This window comes from Acipenser ruthenus, chromosome 10, assembly GCF_902713425.1.
Source record: "Acipenser ruthenus chromosome 10, fAciRut3.2 maternal haplotype, whole genome shotgun sequence".
Lineage (NCBI taxonomy): Eukaryota > Metazoa > Chordata > Actinopteri > Acipenseriformes > Acipenseridae > Acipenser > Acipenser ruthenus.
The window spans coordinates 39,009,797-39,028,071 of NC_081198.1; the positions used below are offsets into that span (position 1 = coordinate 39,009,797).

The 18,275-nt window shown below is 36.1% G+C and overlaps 1 protein-coding gene across 2 annotated transcripts in view; it reads right to left on the bottom strand.

Moving 5' to 3' along the window:
• The window catches only part of LOC117400668 (pre-mRNA-splicing factor CWC22 homolog), a 37,603-nt gene extending 31,658 nt beyond the window's left edge, over positions 1–5,945 (bottom strand). Inside the window, exons 1-5 of one of the 2 annotated variants that reach the window (XM_034000944.3) lie at positions 5,824–5,945; positions 4,084–4,177; positions 1,831–2,030; positions 530–585; positions 83–214 (exon numbers count right to left, since the gene is read on the bottom strand). In XM_034000944.3, the coding sequence (XP_033856835.3) occupies positions 83–214; positions 530–585; positions 1,831–2,030; positions 4,084–4,177; positions 5,824–5,886 (545 nt within the window). In that variant the 5' untranslated portion in view covers positions 5,887–5,945. Of the gene's footprint in view, positions 1–82; positions 215–529; positions 586–1,830; positions 2,034–4,083; positions 4,178–5,823 lie in introns of both variants that reach the window. The other variant, XM_034000936.3, reaches the window with a different exon arrangement.
• Between the last annotated feature and the right edge of the window lie 12,330 nt (positions 5,946–18,275).

Sequence of the window (18,275 nt, forward strand, 5' to 3'; positions counted from 1 at the left end):
ATGCCTCTCTGTGGGCCTGTGGGCCGTATGTTGTGCACCACTGGTATAGACTATCCGATTTACAGTTTAAAGAATGGGTCACCTGGGGTTTTCATCTCTGTCACTGTATCTGCCAGCGCCAGGACGCCCACGGTCGTACCGCCTATCATACCGATCTTCACCACGATCTTCATCACGGTCTGGTGGGGACCTAGACCTCCGGCGTTCGCCATCCCTGGAAAAAAAACAAAATGTGACAGTACAATAAAAACAATGCATTGTTATTGACACAAAACACTGACAAAATGTCCTGAAGTTTTGAATGCTGTTCTGCTTCTGAAATGCAATAGGCATGTATAGTATTGTGTATTGAGTAAATGTGATAGTAATAATAATAACAATAATAATAATAATAACTACAAATAGCTTATGTTTGTATAGAGCAGCTTTCCCCATGATGCACATTTTATTTAGCCACATGAGAAACTAATCTGACTGAAAATTCAGCAGGGAGTCATGAAAAATGAATTTATACCAGGTTATTATGTACCTGTATTCTGGAGAGGGGCTTTTGCGTCTGTCTCTTCCTTCCTCATTGAAATTATGCTGAATCAAGAAAAAGACAAGCTGAACATACAAAATAAAAAAAAATAAAAAAGCAACACATTTGTCATTATTTAAAATATGCTTAAAATAGTATTATGCCTGGAGCACAAAGACAAGGCTATTTAAATATGAGAATGTGTTTGTTTGTAAAAAGAACAGCAGGACAAAAACATACCAAAAATAAATAAATAAATGAACTATCCTGCCAAACTGTAATCAGTTAAACATGATAAACTGCTGATACTATAAAAGCAAGTATGCACATGCAACATTAGATCCTTACATCTGTAACCCTAGGGGTTCAGTACTAGTCTGCATTGGGGTATATCAAACATTTTAGGTCACTGTTTACAATGTTCACTATTGCATTCTTATTAAAAATAAATAAATAAAATAAATATCTAATGTTTGACTTAACTGGTCTGGTTTAATTCACTGAGTTTTTCTAATGACAAAAAGTATGTAGCTAGTATAGTTTGTGCTGTGGTGAAAAAGAAAAAAAATCATACTATAAAACAAGAATTTACTAGGCCAGTAAAGCCTCCTAAATTAAAACACACTTCTGTGAGTGAACTGAGAAATTCCAAGAATCTGACAAGGACAAATAGACATCATTGACTTGATGCCCAGGGGACATTAAACGGCATTGTGTAATATATGTGCAGTGATTCAGTGACAGCTAGAATCAAGTTAACTCATTTTCATCTCTCTTGGATGAAGTGCTGTCATGTTGCGTGAAGCAGTGTAATGTACCTAAATGATTAAATAAGTGAAAAACCAAATTAATAAAAGGGCAGGAAATAAAGGCCAGAATATGCTTTCGTTACAATACAATTATAGAGGAAATTACCAGTAAATAAGGGTTATATGGTCAGGGTATAAGTAACGTATTAATGTTACTCAGATTATTCCTGTCCGTTTTTAAAACAGACATAGGCTTTAATAAGAATAATATAAGAATCATATATATATATATATATATATATATATATATATATATTATATATATTATCTAGTAATCTTTACAAGAACAAGTAGAATGTTTTACATTAAACTGATGAAGGCACTAGGTTAAATCATTTGTCTAATTTAGTTCCTTTTAAGTTTTGTCATATGTGTTTTTAAAGTTATGAATAAATAAATAAAATACCATAATCCAAGCTGGTGTTCCCGCAGTAGATTATTATTATTATTATTATTATTATAAAAGCAAGTGTACGATGAACTAAGGAAGGCAACACTTACTGTGATTTGTGACACTCTGCTTTTCATTTTCCGTGCCCCACCAGCACTGGTTGAACTCTCTTTGCTACTGTCACTGTCTGAGCCGCTGGAACTGTCACTACCGCTATCGCTGTCGTCGTCCCGTGAAGCATGCCCCCCTTTCCCTTGAGGAGGGCTTTCCTTCCTTCTGTCGTCTGGGCTCTTCTCAGCATCTGAGGGCTCTGCTAGACAGATGCACCATACATTTAACCAGTAAAATAAAACCAGCCAATAACAGTTGGTGGTCATACATGACTACACGGACAAGATGGGGGCAATGCCACAACTTTCATTGTTGAATTTTGTGTCTCTGTCATGGGGTTTGTCAGTTGTCTCAGGTTCCAAACGGTTGAAATAAAATGATAATTATCTCAGACTCAAATGAAAGCTCCACATGGGAATAAGGTGCAAAATGTGAGGCCCTACTGATTTATTTAATTAATCACCTCCATCTGGCTGACATTTCTTCATAGGTTATCTCGCAGTGAGTTGGGCATAAAAAGTGATGTAGCCTTGAGTATAGCTGTCAATTCTGTTTTGACCAACAGAGCTGAAAGTGACATTTATGTGACTTAAAATCACTCCATTCAGATGTTTTACTTGCAGTATTTCAATCAAGGAAAGACAAGATCCTGCTTCCATAGCTACTGATCGCCTACTCTGCGTGTTGTGTAAAAAATAAATAAATCATTACTTTTCTTAAGACAAATATTAAAATGAGATGCACTCATTATTAAAAAAAAAAACTGTCACATTACAACACATACCATGATCCATCAATACAATAATGTGTTTATGTACCCTATAGACAAAAAGCATGCAAAAGCTTACTATGCAAACTTTTTTCTCGTCACGATTTGGGCAGTTATACCATTGAATGTGTCGGCTGGCACTGGGGTCGATACCTCCTGCATACTTGCTTTTACTTTTGTACAAATAATTCTGTACCTTCACAGCGTAACCGATTTGCACTTTTCTGTACAAAATTATTCTTTATACAGCAGGGTATGTACAGTATAGTTACTCCTAGTTATTACCTGTGCATTTTATGCAATTGGTGTCTGCAAGATCCACGTTGTAGAACACGTGAATGGCATTTCAATGTACAGAAATGCGTTGATCACTGAAATATGCCACCTGGTCTAAATGCCAACATACTTTGTTGTGTTCACAGTTTCATTAATGTAGCCTAAGGGCTACAGACTGATCTAATCAATGATGGATTTAAAAAAAAAAAGATAGATTAGGCTACTACACTGTATAAGCGAAAAAAATGTATATGTATACTGTACAGCCATGATGGTGTCTTGGTAGGATTGTTTATAACTTATTTATTTCTGCGATCCTGCCTTTCAAACGCCGTTATAGAGCATTTAATACATATATTTAGTAAAAGTCAAGAACTGACAAACGCGTATCTCAATCTCTGCTCATTTCTTTATAGTCAGTGGCCCCTATGTTGTCATTTCATTAAGATGCACCTTATCTTCTGTGATAAGGCATGTCTTAATATGCTAATGATTTCCATAGCACATGTCTTAATAAGCGGCATTCACATTAGTACATGTTATGGGATTGTGTTAACACAGGGCAGCAGTGTGGAGTAGTGGTTAGGGCTCTGGACTCTTGACTGAAGGGTCGTGGGTTCAACCCCGGGTGGGGGACACTGCTGCTGTGCCCTTGAGCAAGGTACCTAGATTGCTCCAGTAAAAACCCAACTGTATAAATGGGTAATTGTATGTAAAAATAATGTGTAAAAAATAACGTAATTGTATGTAAAAATAATGTGATATCTTGTAATAATTGTAAGTCACCCTGGATAAGGGCGTCTGCTGAGAAATAAATAATAATAACACGCGTCTTATGGCTACTTTTAAGAACCTTTAGTAAATGAGGGCCATTATGTTACATGCTTTGAATCTGTAAATCACATGTTTGGCCGCAATAACACCAATGCAAATTGCAAATCAAAATAAAAAAAAGCTCCATACATGACTCAGAAATGACACACAAAACAATAACTGCAATGATAAATTCAATAAAAATTGCCTTAATTGATCCACGTAGACATGAAGAGACATGTGAATTCCAATGCCTTAAAGCAACACTTGGTAATATAGGATTAAAGGGATTTCTGTCACTCACTAGTGAAAAAAACAAGCCTGGTCCTGGCTGTTAGGAGAATCATAAAATTTTGGATGTGGCGACATCTAAAATAATGTTTACTGTATTAACCTTTTTTATCTTTGCCCTTGTCATGTTCCTCTTCCTCAGACAAGCTCCCACTCCGACTTCTTGAAGGCTTGTCCATATTGCTTGAACCGGATGGCTGTGTACAAGAGAAAAGGAAAACAGTCAGCTTTCAACCACTTAAAGTATACATTCTGAAGTAAAATAATTGTATTCATACACTGCACAGCAATTTATTGGAGATTTAAAACTTTAATGGTGTCCATTTGGGCAGTGTATGGAGAGACATAAAAGTATTCTGACTAGGAAGGACTAAAGTACAAAAAGGTCAGTTGCACCTTAAAAAAAAAAACAAACAAACAGGATATACAGTATAATTCAGTAATTTTTTTTTTTTAAGTATATCATTGTTTGTCTCAATTGAATCAAGCAACATGATTGTTATGGATCCAGCAGCTTGGTGAAAGCAAGCTCCAGCTTACTAAACTTTTTTTTTTTTTTTAAACCTGGGGATGCTTGGGTTTTAGGGTTAATACTCTTCAGCAGTGATCCCTATTTGTGTTGAGGATTCACCAACCCCTTCATGATTATTTTAGAGTTAGTGTAGTTGCTACAATAACATTAAACTCATGGGGATGAAATACATTTTCCTGAGTATGTAGAACAAACACCGTGTTCAACATTCCCAGAATGGTTTGCTTATATATATATATATATATATATATATATATATATATATATATATATATATATAAGATTACTGTATGATACAGTAGATAAGTCAGATTCTTGCACAATTTACTATTAAATGAAAACTTAAACTTGGTATTTGATCATGTTTGTCTTAAGACCAGGTTGCACAAAAACCTATTTAAACACAATACAATGTCATATTTTTTCACGCATAACTGCGAACTATGCTTTATCCATACTTTGAAAATATAAGCATACCGGTACCTAGGAACCGAGATATTGTAATTCATGGAATGGTAAACACACACTTGTGGACCTCTCATAACCTAAACTTTGACATTTGTATTCGACTTCAGCCAACAGTACTGTATCAAAGGTGTCACTCACTGGTCTTTCTCAGTTTATTTGGTTAAAGTAACATGCCAATTCAAAACAATCCCAGGAAATTTAAACCTGTTTATTATAGTACCTTCGCCCAAAACATTGCACTGTACACCATCACTACAAGCATTCGTCTTTTGATTTTTTTTTATTATTATTATTGTAAAATATCCCAGTACATTGATACTAGAGGGATTGTTAATAGTTTCATCATACCGAAGTCTTTTAGCCTACTTAAAGTTTTAGTTAAGTTTGAAAATTAATTAATAAACATTAGGAACACGTTTCACAACATATGTTCATATCATTGTCATTTTTTAATACGTTATTTGTCTGCACAACAAACCTAAATTTGTCTAAATATAGGGTTACGTTACCATATATTTAACTTTGTAAACGTTGACGTAGGGCGTCTGGAATATACGTATCACTTACAATCAAAGGCCTAAGAACCTACATTGATTTGAATTCCCGATTTCATATAAAGTAAACGGTAAACATAATACTTAAGAAAAGCAATGTGTGCGCGATCAGACTTGACAGTAAAATCATGAAGGCCTGTTATCTGTTCTGTACGCGTATAATCAGTATCACAAGCTTACAAACAGCGCAATAAACCATTGAAATCCCTATCTGTTGTTATATCCGAATTTGAATATTGACGCAATAACACTGGTTGTATCTAACATTTGTTAAAACACTTTGTAATACCTCTTTTTCAGTTGTAGAATGTACTCTCATTTCGATTCCGAGTTGATTTGATTCTACCTCCATGTTTCCCGATATCGCAACACACGTTCTACGGGTATTAAATGAGGACAAAATACGCAGACAGCAAGTCATTGCAAGGCTAAATAAAAATTGGCGAATAAGAAAACCCGAAATTTGAAAACCCAGGGGACCAGCTTAATACTAATACCTATAGGAGTAAAATAATGTTTGGATATTTGTTTCCCACAGGTTCACCCAGCCAGAACTTTACTCCTATATACATGGTGGAGGTACTATCGGATCTCAACGAGTAGCACAGCAATGTTGTACACAAAAAAGTAAGCTTGATCTGAAATGGAAGTTCACCAGGTGGGTATGTTACACATATACAGCCTCTATGGCAGGCAACTAGCCCGTAAGAGCAGCTTCTGAACTCCAGGGAAAGCAGCTTAAGAACAACTACCAAAAAAATAAATATATATTTTATTACTTGCAACAAGAACCACTTAATTATTTTCAATAATTATGAAAATGTAAGTAGAAAGTAAAAAAGTGTATGCTATATATTTATGGACAACATTTGTTCGAATTAAGTTTAATGAAATTCAGGTTTCTAAGATAATAGCCACCCTTTCCTGTCACCAGTGATATAAATCTCCTGCCAGGGACAACAGAATGTATGTTTAAGGCTTGTCTGAAACTGTAATGGTTTTAGGGCACCTCTCTACTGCCAAGATATAAGCCGATCAGAATTTAGTTACAGAACAGCAAGTCCCTTTAGCTTTTGTTCATTTGAGCGCACAGGATGATGTTCTCTCCTGTCCACTCCACTATGTCAGATATATAGATATAAAGGATTCTATACCGGTAGAGGGAATCTTTAATAGGGTGAAGTCAGGTAAAGAAGAAATGCGTACAGTACACCCTCCAGCATCATCAGTCTTGCAGTGTAGGCCTATATAACAAAACATTCTCTATTGAAAAGAGGAAGAGAAAATGAGCGAGTTTTACATTGTTGAGCGGGCACTAATGATAAATCTTGCAACTACTGTACTTTTGTGTCAGGCAGCACACTCCCAAAAGATATATTATAGATGGGGTATGGAGCTGAAAATAAAGATAGTTTGAGTAAATTAATGGAGATGAAAAGACGGGACATTATTTTGGATTAAACAGTAAACACAATACAATTTTACAAATAATGTCTGTAATATAAATTGTATATGTTTAGTAAATAAGTTTTGATCATAATTACAAACCTTTTAAAATATAAACATTTGCTACAGCCTTCTGAATTTATCACAGCTTTTGGAAGACTGTCATAGCATGTGCAGAATATTTCTCAGTCCATTATCAGATCAGTTTCAACTGCTCAATACTGGGTGACTGTCATTTTTTGTCATCTCTTTAACTAAATCCAGCAATGATTCAAAACTGGACTATGGGCAAAGCACATCCACCCCAGTGTTAAAACATCTAATCAAACTCAGTGTTTATTACAAGCTCAATTTAGTGACTCCCTTCATATACTAAAGGATTCAACCCTGGTTACTGCTATTAACACTGTTATTACAGTATATATTTAGTCATTATTTATTATTGAAATATTTATACATGGAAACTCCCCAGAGATGTCAAGAGTGACACCATATTGAAAAATATTTTGCCTGGCAGCATCAAATAAAACTGGAATGTAATTCTAATGAGTACTGGATTTCAGTGGAATCAATCCACTCTACCAATAAAGAAATAGAATGGATTTAATAGGAAACTGGTCTTATTAGGGTAGGTCTTTGGCATACTTAGAAACCAAAAAGGACTGACCAAGAGTGGACAAGGACGGGGAGTATTAAGAAAAACAAAACAGTTCACAGATGTTGAACAGACTGTTTAACTTTGAACACCTTTTTATGTACCTAAAGTAGGTGAAATTAAGGTGACTGATTCAGGCAGTGGAGTTCACTGGTTTGGCTCTGTGTTGAAATAACTGGGTTTAGTCCCACCCTGACGCTCCACAACAATAAAATGCACAGATTTATATTTTTCTTTCTTCATTTAAATTTACATACTAGAATATTCTTTTTTTTTAATCTCCACAGTTTAAAGAAATCAATAGAACCTTTAAGAAGTACAACCACAGGATGGTACTACAGCTCCCTGCTTGATACAAGACACATTTACTGATGGCCAAGCTTACCAACAGAGGCATCTGTGTTAGGAGATACAAGGACTACATTAGGAAGAAAGAGAATTACAGTAATTATAACGAGGCAACAGTGTTATTATGGAGAGAGCAAGGAATTGAAAAAGTGAGTGAGTTAACCAGCTCTTTAAGAATGTATTGCCTTAAGCTTTAGTAAGTGATGTTTAAAATAAGCATAACTGTATATAGTTTAAGGCAGGCACTCAATAGTAATGTTTAATTGCAAAACAAAAGATAAACCATGTTTTAAGGAAATCAGCTAATTAAAAGTCTTTATGATCATCAAGTGTGTCTTATTAATTATGTATTCAGCTCATTAATTCACATTACAGATTTGACTACATTTTTTAGGGTTTCCCAAAAGGTTTGTGAGAGTTTTTTTTTCTTTTCTTGCTGGCACACAACCTACCATCTGTTCATAAAAACAGACAGTGAGATGTTGTTAGTGAAAACCATTGAGTCGCTGAAGTTTGCTTTAAACAGAGCCTGTGTGAATGTTCAGATCCAAAGAGCGATATTGCAATGCTGGAGGTAGGGGCGTAAAACTGCTGTAAAAGAAAATATTTTCTTATCACTCATGTAAAGGTGTGATATGATATTTTCTAAAGATAAATTCTGGTTATTAATACAAAATAAATTAAATAATTTGTCTGTAATAAAGGTCTATTTTTTTTACAGGACAATACCAATAATGAAACATGACTCAGAGAATTATAGAATAATGTGATGTTGTTTATGATACAGAAAGCCTAAACAGTCACTTGACCTCAACATGGCAACTATATTGATACATTCAACCTAGACATGTATATACTGTAGATCTACTGTACAATTATGAAGTCAGTACCGCAAAAGTTAAATGTGATAACTTTTATACCCATAGTGCAGGTGACCAATAAACTTGTGGTGCAGTAAACCAAATGTTCTTTACTAAAATAACATACTTTTAATGGATAATACACTATTAGTGGATATTTTTACATTGCATTGTTTTTTAATAAGAATGAAGTGGTGTTTTCTGTTACCATATATATATTGTTATCTTGTGAAGCGGGCAGTCCACTGAGATACTTATTACTTTTGCAGGCACAGGAGCCCACACTGCACTGTTATCCTGTCATCTTCTTCCACTGTACCTCATTAACTCTTAAAGAGCAGGACCCTAGTCAGTATGTGCATTGTAGGGGTGTTGTTATCTTGTGTATTTTAGCTGCAACGTTTTGCCTTTTAGGGGCCCTTTCTTCGCTGTCTTCACTTGAGACAATATGTTTTCAGACGCAAAACAAGACACAGTGGCAGGACTATCAGCCAACATGAGGATAAGAATGCTTCTTTATTTGGAGCAATGTTTCCCTGACTATTTAAGACTTCATTATCCATTCCCAGAGGTGTCTTTTCCAAAGAGGAAGGATGCCTCATTAGCAGTATAGGGGTTAGATTGCCAAAATACCAGAAACATGCATGCTTAATATCGCCTGTACTATAGGGATTTGAGTGAGAGGAGTATCAGTGTTCTTCTTGTTTATAAAGTGGAACACTTGAAGCCGCTAATGATGAATTATAATTCCCCTTAAGGTATTTATTTTGTTTGCTTTCTTTTATTCCTTAAATAATAGGAATCACATTTCATCATAAACCTGAGCATGACTGTAGGACACTTTGTAATATTTGTTGAGCATGTGTGTCACTAAATTATTGCACATGGTAGACTAATCCTTTTGTGATTTAAACCAAAGATCTTCATATTACTGTTCAGTATGTCAAACCTCTGCAGATTTATGGATCTGGAAGACTTTTTCCTTAATAAGATGGAGATTTACACCTCAGAGGTGGAATTTTTATGCCATAGTAACTGATTAAGCTCTCACACATTGTTGAACCAGTGACAGATGTCCACCACAGGCACTGGTTATGGGGAAGTTTGCAGGGACTCCAACGCTAGCCGGATATATTCAACAGATGTCCAAATGTATAAATATATGCTTTTTTTCTCCCATGAAATCCTGTCTTATTGTACTGTGACAAGAGCAGAGAGAAGTAACATTTTTCACTTCAGGACAATTTTTAGTTTATTTTCTTCTTTTTATTTAGCATTCTTATATAATTGACTGAATTTACCTGAGTGAATCTGTCTGAACTGAGCCTACTGTAAATATTGAGGAATCCTCCAGCCAAGACTCTCTGCATTCCCCTTCTGTACACAGTTCCAGTTTTTGCTGCAGAACTGATATATGGAAATTGTGGTTAGTGCTAATGCTTCTAAATATAAAAGTATCAGGTCCCTGAAGAAACAGAAACCTCTTCAAGATGACAGCATTATGCTATACAAAGAACATCAACTCCTCTAAGTGGCTTTTGAGCAAAATATGTTTCCTTTCTAGATACATAAAGCAATGTATGACTTTCCTTTACAGTCGAAGCAGGGCAAATGGCTCCAGGGGATGTATGTTGACCTCAAGTTCGGTATACAGTGCTCACCCGTTATAACACGCCTCGTTATAGTGCGGAATCGCTTATAACACGGTAGGGTCATGGCTCCCATTTGCTCCCTAATGCCATTATAGTAGCCCTTTTATGCTCGTTATAAGGCGGAACACAAATAGCACGGTAATATCCTTGTCTGTAATTTCCTAAAAAAAACAAAATATTTAGCAAATGTCACTTCCATTATTAAATTAACAATTCCAGTTTTTTGGAAAGCATCATTCTTTTTTGGAAAAGCAGCCTCTATTTTTAAACATCAGTGAAAGCTTTCAGTCCAAAAGGGAAAACCATTTGAAATCCAACAGCCCCGCCTACTGGCCAATGCACAGAAAATAAATAGTAACTCAAATCAGCTATGAAATGGGGAATGTTGCCAAAATAGATTGTGTGCAGTGCCAGATTCCAACACCAGAGGATGTGCTGGAGACAAATGAAATGCTATCAAAGTTAAGCCAGAACATTGAAGCTGTGGCAGTGTTGTTATTATGTTATATTGGTTTGTAACACTGTAAATGACATCTCTTCATATTTATAATATACATTTGCACTGTTTTTTGCCTTTTCTCATTTACCTTGCTTTATTATGTTTTATTCCATCAATAGTTCCCTTTCAATCTTGAAATGTCAACCATTACGAGTTGGGAAATGACCCTCATGTCACATGATCTGAGCACATATTTAAAAAGCTGCCTGCTAGGCCCGGTGTGACCATGTGTCTGTTACATCCTGGAACAAGATGCTATGTCACACAGCAACCTTCGGCATTTGATTCCTCACTCCAACCTGGGTGAACATGTAACCACTTGCTCCGTTATTATATATATATATACACAGTTGGGTTTTCACTGGAGCAATCTATGTAAAGTACCTTGCCCAAGGGTACAGCAATCTAGGTAAAGTACCTTGCCCAAAGGTACAGCAGCAGTGTCCCCCACCTGGGATTGAACCAACAACCCTCCGGTCAAGAGTCCAGAGCCCTAACCACTACTCCACACTGCTGCTATGTCCCTGCCTGCAAGCTGAGGTCCTCCGACTCTGGTCTGCTTGTTATCAGAGACCTTAAATTAAACTACTGAGTTATTTGGTTATAATGTTGTAAAATTAAGACAGGTATAGGAGTAATTTATAGCCTGGAGAAAAAATGATTTGGGAATAGCCCCCTTTACATTCACTTCCAGTGCAGCATGAATTAGAAGTTATAGGTATAAGACGTACAGTACATGGATAACCTTAACCCCAACCCCAACAACAAACCCAACCCCTAACCCCTAACCCCAACCCCAAACCCAACCCCAACCCCAGCCCCTAACCCAACCCCCAACCCCCAACCCCCAACCTCAACCCCAACCCCCACCCCCTAATCCTAACCCTAAACCTAACCCTATCCCTAACTCTTCTTTCCCAAATATAAATGACTCCTCTATAAAAATGTAATGTGGTATACCATGGTAAAAGTATATCAAAGTGCAGTAAATATTAAAAGTATTGTAAACCACAAGTTAGCACACTATGGTACAGTGTTGAAAATAAATAATTATAAAGGTCATGGTAATGCACAGTGAATGCATAGCATATGTTTTCTGATAATAGTCCGAGCAATGAAATAGTAACACATTACTGTACATCACTGGGATTTCAGTGTATGTTTGAGCACTGAGTTGAAATTAATGCCTGGGTGGAGAGAAATAGCTGGAAAGGTCAACTCTGTAATGAATAGGGGTGTTCTGGCCAATTGCTTTAGCTGAGCATACATATGAGAATTCACTGTCTTCTCTCAAACCATGTTGAACTGGAAAATCATTTTATTTTTGCAATTGTATTTGTTACTAGTGGCGGTAGATAGAAAAGTCAAAATGCCAATGAACTATACCACTACAAAATTGGGTTGTAAAATAATACAATTTAATAAGATATTATTATTATTATTTGTTTATTTAGCAGACGTCTTTATCCAAGGTGACTTACAGAGGCTAGGGTGTGTGAACTATGCATCAGCTGCAGAGTCACTTACAACTATATCTCACCCAGGGGATGTATGTTGACCTCAAGTTCGGTATACAGTGCTCACCCGTTATAACACGCCTCGTTATAGTGCGGAATCGCTTATAACACGGTAGGGTCATGGCTCCCATTTGCTCCCTAATGCCATAAGGAGGTTAAGTGACTTGCTCAGGGTCACACAATGAGTCAGTGGCTGAGGTGGGGTTTGAACCGGGGATCTCCTGGTTACAAGCCCTGGTTACAAGCCCTTTTCTTTAACCACTGGATGACACAGCCTGATTAATATGTTATGAGAATGGCAATGACTGGTCTATGTTGCATGGTTTGTATAGCTCGCTACCAAACAATGAAAATAAAGAAAAGGCTGCTTGTGATCTGCAAACATGTTTATTCAAACTACAGGACCCAGTAAGACATTGATCTATTAACTGGTAGTCATTTTAATACAAATGGTTATTGCATTATTGTGACCGAAAGAAAGTTGAACTGAAATGAAAGCTAACAATGAAAACAACAGACTTAAACTGAAATGCATTTGAATGAAAATCAGGATATTATGCTTCCCACAGTTATTGGCTACATCCTCATTAAGTTCATCTGTGCCATGGGAGCAAAACAAATACCTTCAATGTTATCCCTGACTTGCTAGTGATAACATAAAAGTAATATGCTGAGTTCTTCTTGGTATAAACCTTGATGGTTATTCCAAAATATAAATGTGAAATGTGTACATTTGACTTCTTTATAGGGTCAGGATTACAAACATAAACCGCATCGACTTGATAAACCAGACACCTCTCATGATGACAGATTGCTATTTTAGTGTTGTTGGTTCAATACCATGTCTGAGCTAAAAGTAAAGTTAACTTTAGTGACGACCATGCCACAAGGGAGAAATTAAGCATCAAGTTACCAATTAGTGTACAATGGTTTCTTTCCTTGGGATTTAAATCTGACAGAAAAACTGATTCTCACTTTTTTTTTCTAATTAAGCACATGATTTGAGAGAACTCAATAAATATTCCATGCCAATTAAAGACTGGTAGTATCACAATTCATATTCTATCATGCAATGATAGTATGTTAGTCAAGCAACATTAAAATGTATTTAGTAGAAATTATGCATTTCAATAACTGCATCAAACAAGATATTTAAGATTTAAAATATTTAATTCTGCACATCGGTACCAGTTTAACTTGATTGGTAGCTGACCTGACAAAGCCCAATCTTACAGTAACCTTTATGGATAAATTTAACTTCTGCCTAAATACACCAGAGGGACTGCTACTTTATTACATTACACACCAATGTGGATCTTAAATGTTAAGTTTCCTCTAAAGGGTTTATTTTATCAGCAGTGATTGCTCCTGGATGAATGGAACTGATAAATTATATTGTAGAGTCACAAGTCTGAATGGAATCAGGGATATGGAATGTTGCAATAAATAAAGGTTAAGTAGGTCCAGCAAATTAGCTGGAGGAGTTCTGATTCTGGCTATTCACTTTGCTCGTGAGACTGTGTTTGTGATAAGTGGTCATGCTTTAATGGAAATAAACAACGAAATCTAGTTAGACCCTTAAAAAAGTTTAATGTGATATGTCATGGTAAATTGCATAGTTAAGGGTATTAGTGAAACACAGGGAAACATGTTGCTGTTAGATCATTAACATAAACCCCAGTGTGTAAAAAAGTCTAGCTGTCCTGCAATTGAAAATGTTTGCCAGCACCTTGGTGCCATGTGCCATGTGTTTCAGTTATCAAGTTGACTCCATGGAAATTGTTTTCATGCAAGATCCAGGACCAGGTCACACCAGACATGTACAAAGCATTTTATTCCTGATGTCAAAAATTATTTTTTTTATAAAGAGCTAGGCCTGATATTTATAAACAGTAGATGGCTTAATATATGTTTGGGTGAAAATACAGCCTATGTATGGCCCGATTTCTAACAAATAAAATGTTTCAACTTGGGGCCCACGAAAATATCAGTACAGTCCTAAATGGCTCAATATGTCACTTTTTTCAGAAATAATGTCAGTTACAGGGGAGGCTGGAAAAGCCTTCTCAGCCACAGCTTCACTCAAGCAGAGGTCAGCTAAATAAATTAGCTTAATCCCATCAACTGCAACAATTACTGTCTGCTCACATTACCCAGTCTCTGAGCAGGAACAGAAAGATGTTTGCAGGTTCAGCAGCTGCTCTCACTTGCTCCCTCTGTCTGAGGCCTGAGGTTGCACGGTACCCTTCATCAACTGTTGTTTCTAAAGCCTCCTGCCGAGCAGAGGCGTCTTTTCAGCTCCATCCTTCAGCAGACTGACGCTGGGACGTCAGATGACAAGCTGCTAGCCCTCACTTCTGACTCAAGTGTCAACCAACATCTGAATAAACACTACACTTAGAAGGGGTGGGCGAACAATTAGAAACACCTGTGAGATTTTAGCACTGCCCTCAGGATTGATTCTTTTGTTATACATATAGCCTCTAATTCCTTGCCTAACCCTGAAGAAGGTGTAAACCAAACAGTTTAACTGTTTGTAACTGAATCCAGACTAATCTGAAATGGTAGTTAAACATTAATTGGGAAACTAATAAATTAAATCATTTAATTTGTAAGGCTGGAGGTACAGTAGAGCAAATCAATTATTATTATTATTATTATTATTATTATTATTATTATTATTATTATTATTATTATTATTATTTATTTACCAGACGCTTTTAGCTAAGGCAACTTACAGAGACTAGGGTGTGTGAACTATGCATCAGCTGCAGAGTCACTTCCAACAACGTCTCACCCGAAAGACGGAACACAAGGAGGTTAAGTGACTTGCTCAGGGTCACACAATGAGTCAGTGAGTGAGCCAGGATTTGCACCGGGGACCTCCTGGTTACAAGCCCTTTTCTTTAACCTCTGGACCACACCGCCTCCTGATGTAGATGTGGCCTGTATAACTGAAAGTGATGTAGACATTCAGAACATTAAATCCATCCATCCAGACACTGGACACAAAGCACCTTACATTTGCATTACATAAATGTTGGAGCACAAGGAATGGTTCTACCGCTGAGGGAAGTGCAACACAAATGATGGTGTCACGACTTATTGTACAACCTCTGCTAGAACATAAATTGATGACATTAAACACATGTCTGCAGAAATAATATTTATGACAGTTTGGAAACACTAAAAACAGGACATACATACTGTACGCTTGCAGACTTGGAATGAGTTTAAACATTTACATTTATAGGTTTCAATAATACTATTGTATGTATTATATGTTCAATTAAGATTTAGACACTAATGACTTTACTTGCAAATAGTTAACTGGAGTGATCTTTAATTCCACATCCCTGTTGGATTCACGGTAAATTTTTAGTTCCTTGGCTAATTCTAATCTACTGCTTATAATTATAATTGTACTGGGCGGGAGACAGGGTTTTAGGCTAACCTTCAAATTATAGTATTATCTTAGTTTCAGGATAATTAATATGGCATGTAATGTGAATGTGTTTTTTTTTCATTTTTTTTTTAGGTCGATCAATTGTGACAATGAAGTATCTCATAGATATATGAGTTATTGCTTCCTAGAGTGAACTTTTGAGGCTTTAGTATAATCTGAAAATAAGCTTTCTGAGTTTTCACAATCTCCCTGTTCTGATGAGTGCATTTAATCCACTTGAATTCAGCTTGTTTGATAGATGCTTTGCGTGACAAGACATGATGTGCTACAATGTGTTTATGTAGAATTACTCCTGGATCCTTTTTTTTTTCTTATGAGCCAATTATTTAAAAAATGCTTAGTAATTCAAAAAGAAGAAAATGTTTCACAAGACTATGTGTCCAATTTTCTAAACATGTTCTCCATTTCTGCAACAAAGCACAAAAAAAACTACAGTAGACATAAACAAACCATAATATTATTTAAGGGCTTCCTAGTTGATTAAAAACCCAGAAGCATGAAAATAAAAAATAAAAATTGCAATTGTGTTGGAAAAGATGTGCAGTATACTGCAAAGGTGACAATAGTAAGTACACTGTAAAGGTTTCTAAAACTCTGCTCAAAGCCAATAATTACTTCAATTGTAACTGGAATGAAATGTCACTTACCTTTTGTCTAATTTCTTCTTCTTGTACCCTCTGCCACCTCTGATTCTTGGATGAAATGTATGTATTATTTTATAATTTTACATTAAATAAAATGTATGCATACTTTTGGCTTTGAGCTACTTTGAGCTTTTCTGGAGAATCCTAAGTGCCAAGACTGAACAGCCTTTCTCGTTCCATTCAAATAAATGTGACAGCGCAACATTTCAACTCTGCAAAGCTCAACAACTGTATATAAATGTATAATGGGTTGGCAGCATTGAAAGCTCAAAGCAGCTCAAGTAAAGTTGCATTTCTAGAAAAATATAACATTGGAGCAACATAACTCAGAACCACTCAGAATGACTGTAAACTCCACAAAATAAAACTAGCTACTCTTTAAAATATTGTGGAAAACAAATTGGATGGAAAGATTTAATTAAGTGAATCAAAATAATCAGTCTGGTTCTAAATAGACATTCTTGTCTACACTCAGCGTATTGGTTTTCGTCTCCACATTTGCCCTTTTCTCCTATGCTGGACACCCACCTCTCTGGTTACCAAACAGACCACAGCGAAATGTGCTTGTTTTTGTCTTGTACCTCAAGGGCCTGGTTCTAAATCTTAATGAAGGGTGACATATCATTCAAACATTAATCTCTAGCCCAGCTGCTTAATTTGTGTTGAATGATTGGCTAGTGTCCAGGGCAATTATACCGCAGTGCAGAGGTCACTGTATATCCCTACTGGAGCACTGCATGCATCATGTGAGTTCATAATTACAGGTCTCATATTACTCTAACATAAGTATTGGGTATTCCTTACACCAGATCATAAAGAGGGAAAGGGCATCAGCAATAACTATTGCAGCACTGCCACTGTATCAGCAAGATAAGCAGAATGAGATCAGTTCATATTTTAACAGACTTTTACATTCCACAGATAAGTGTATTTTTTCTAACACATATTTTCTGTACTGTGGTCAAAGTAAAAAACCTAAATTATATAATGGATTTCCTGCTGGCTGTTTGTCCAGTTTTCATCTGATTTCATTGAATTTATTATAGCAGAGTATCTAAAGATATAAATCCACACATCACTTTGGTACACACAGTGATGTTTTTCAGTAGGTTAAGGAAAGGAAAAACTTAAGTGTATGCTTTTGTATAACATACAGTAGGGTTCAAAATTATGAATCTACCTGCCAAATAAAAAGACAAAGATGATCATCAGTCAGTCACCTTTGAACACATCAACCCCAGAATCTTATCTGCACACCTTTAGATGAAAAGTCATCGCTCAATACATTTTGTATGAAATTAATTTCATGTTTTGAGCAAAAATATCAAGAAAACACTCCTAGATGATTTCCAACCTGCTATATTGCATAAGAGGTCAGTCAAGTTTAACAGATTGCCAATTGGTGGTTAAACCTTCCAAGTTTCAAGTCATTACAAGACTACAAATATGAGATACAGCAACAACCAAGCATCTGGCAGAAATTTCTCTTTGGACTGCCCCATCTGTACTTTCAGCAATTGGCTACTTATAAGACTGCTGCACGTGGGTTAATCATTTTGAATCCTAATCCATGTACAGTAGGCTGTTTGTGATGCTGAAGGATGGCTATATGTCGTAAGGGTTTCTTTTTCTGATCTCCCATGTGTAGAACAAA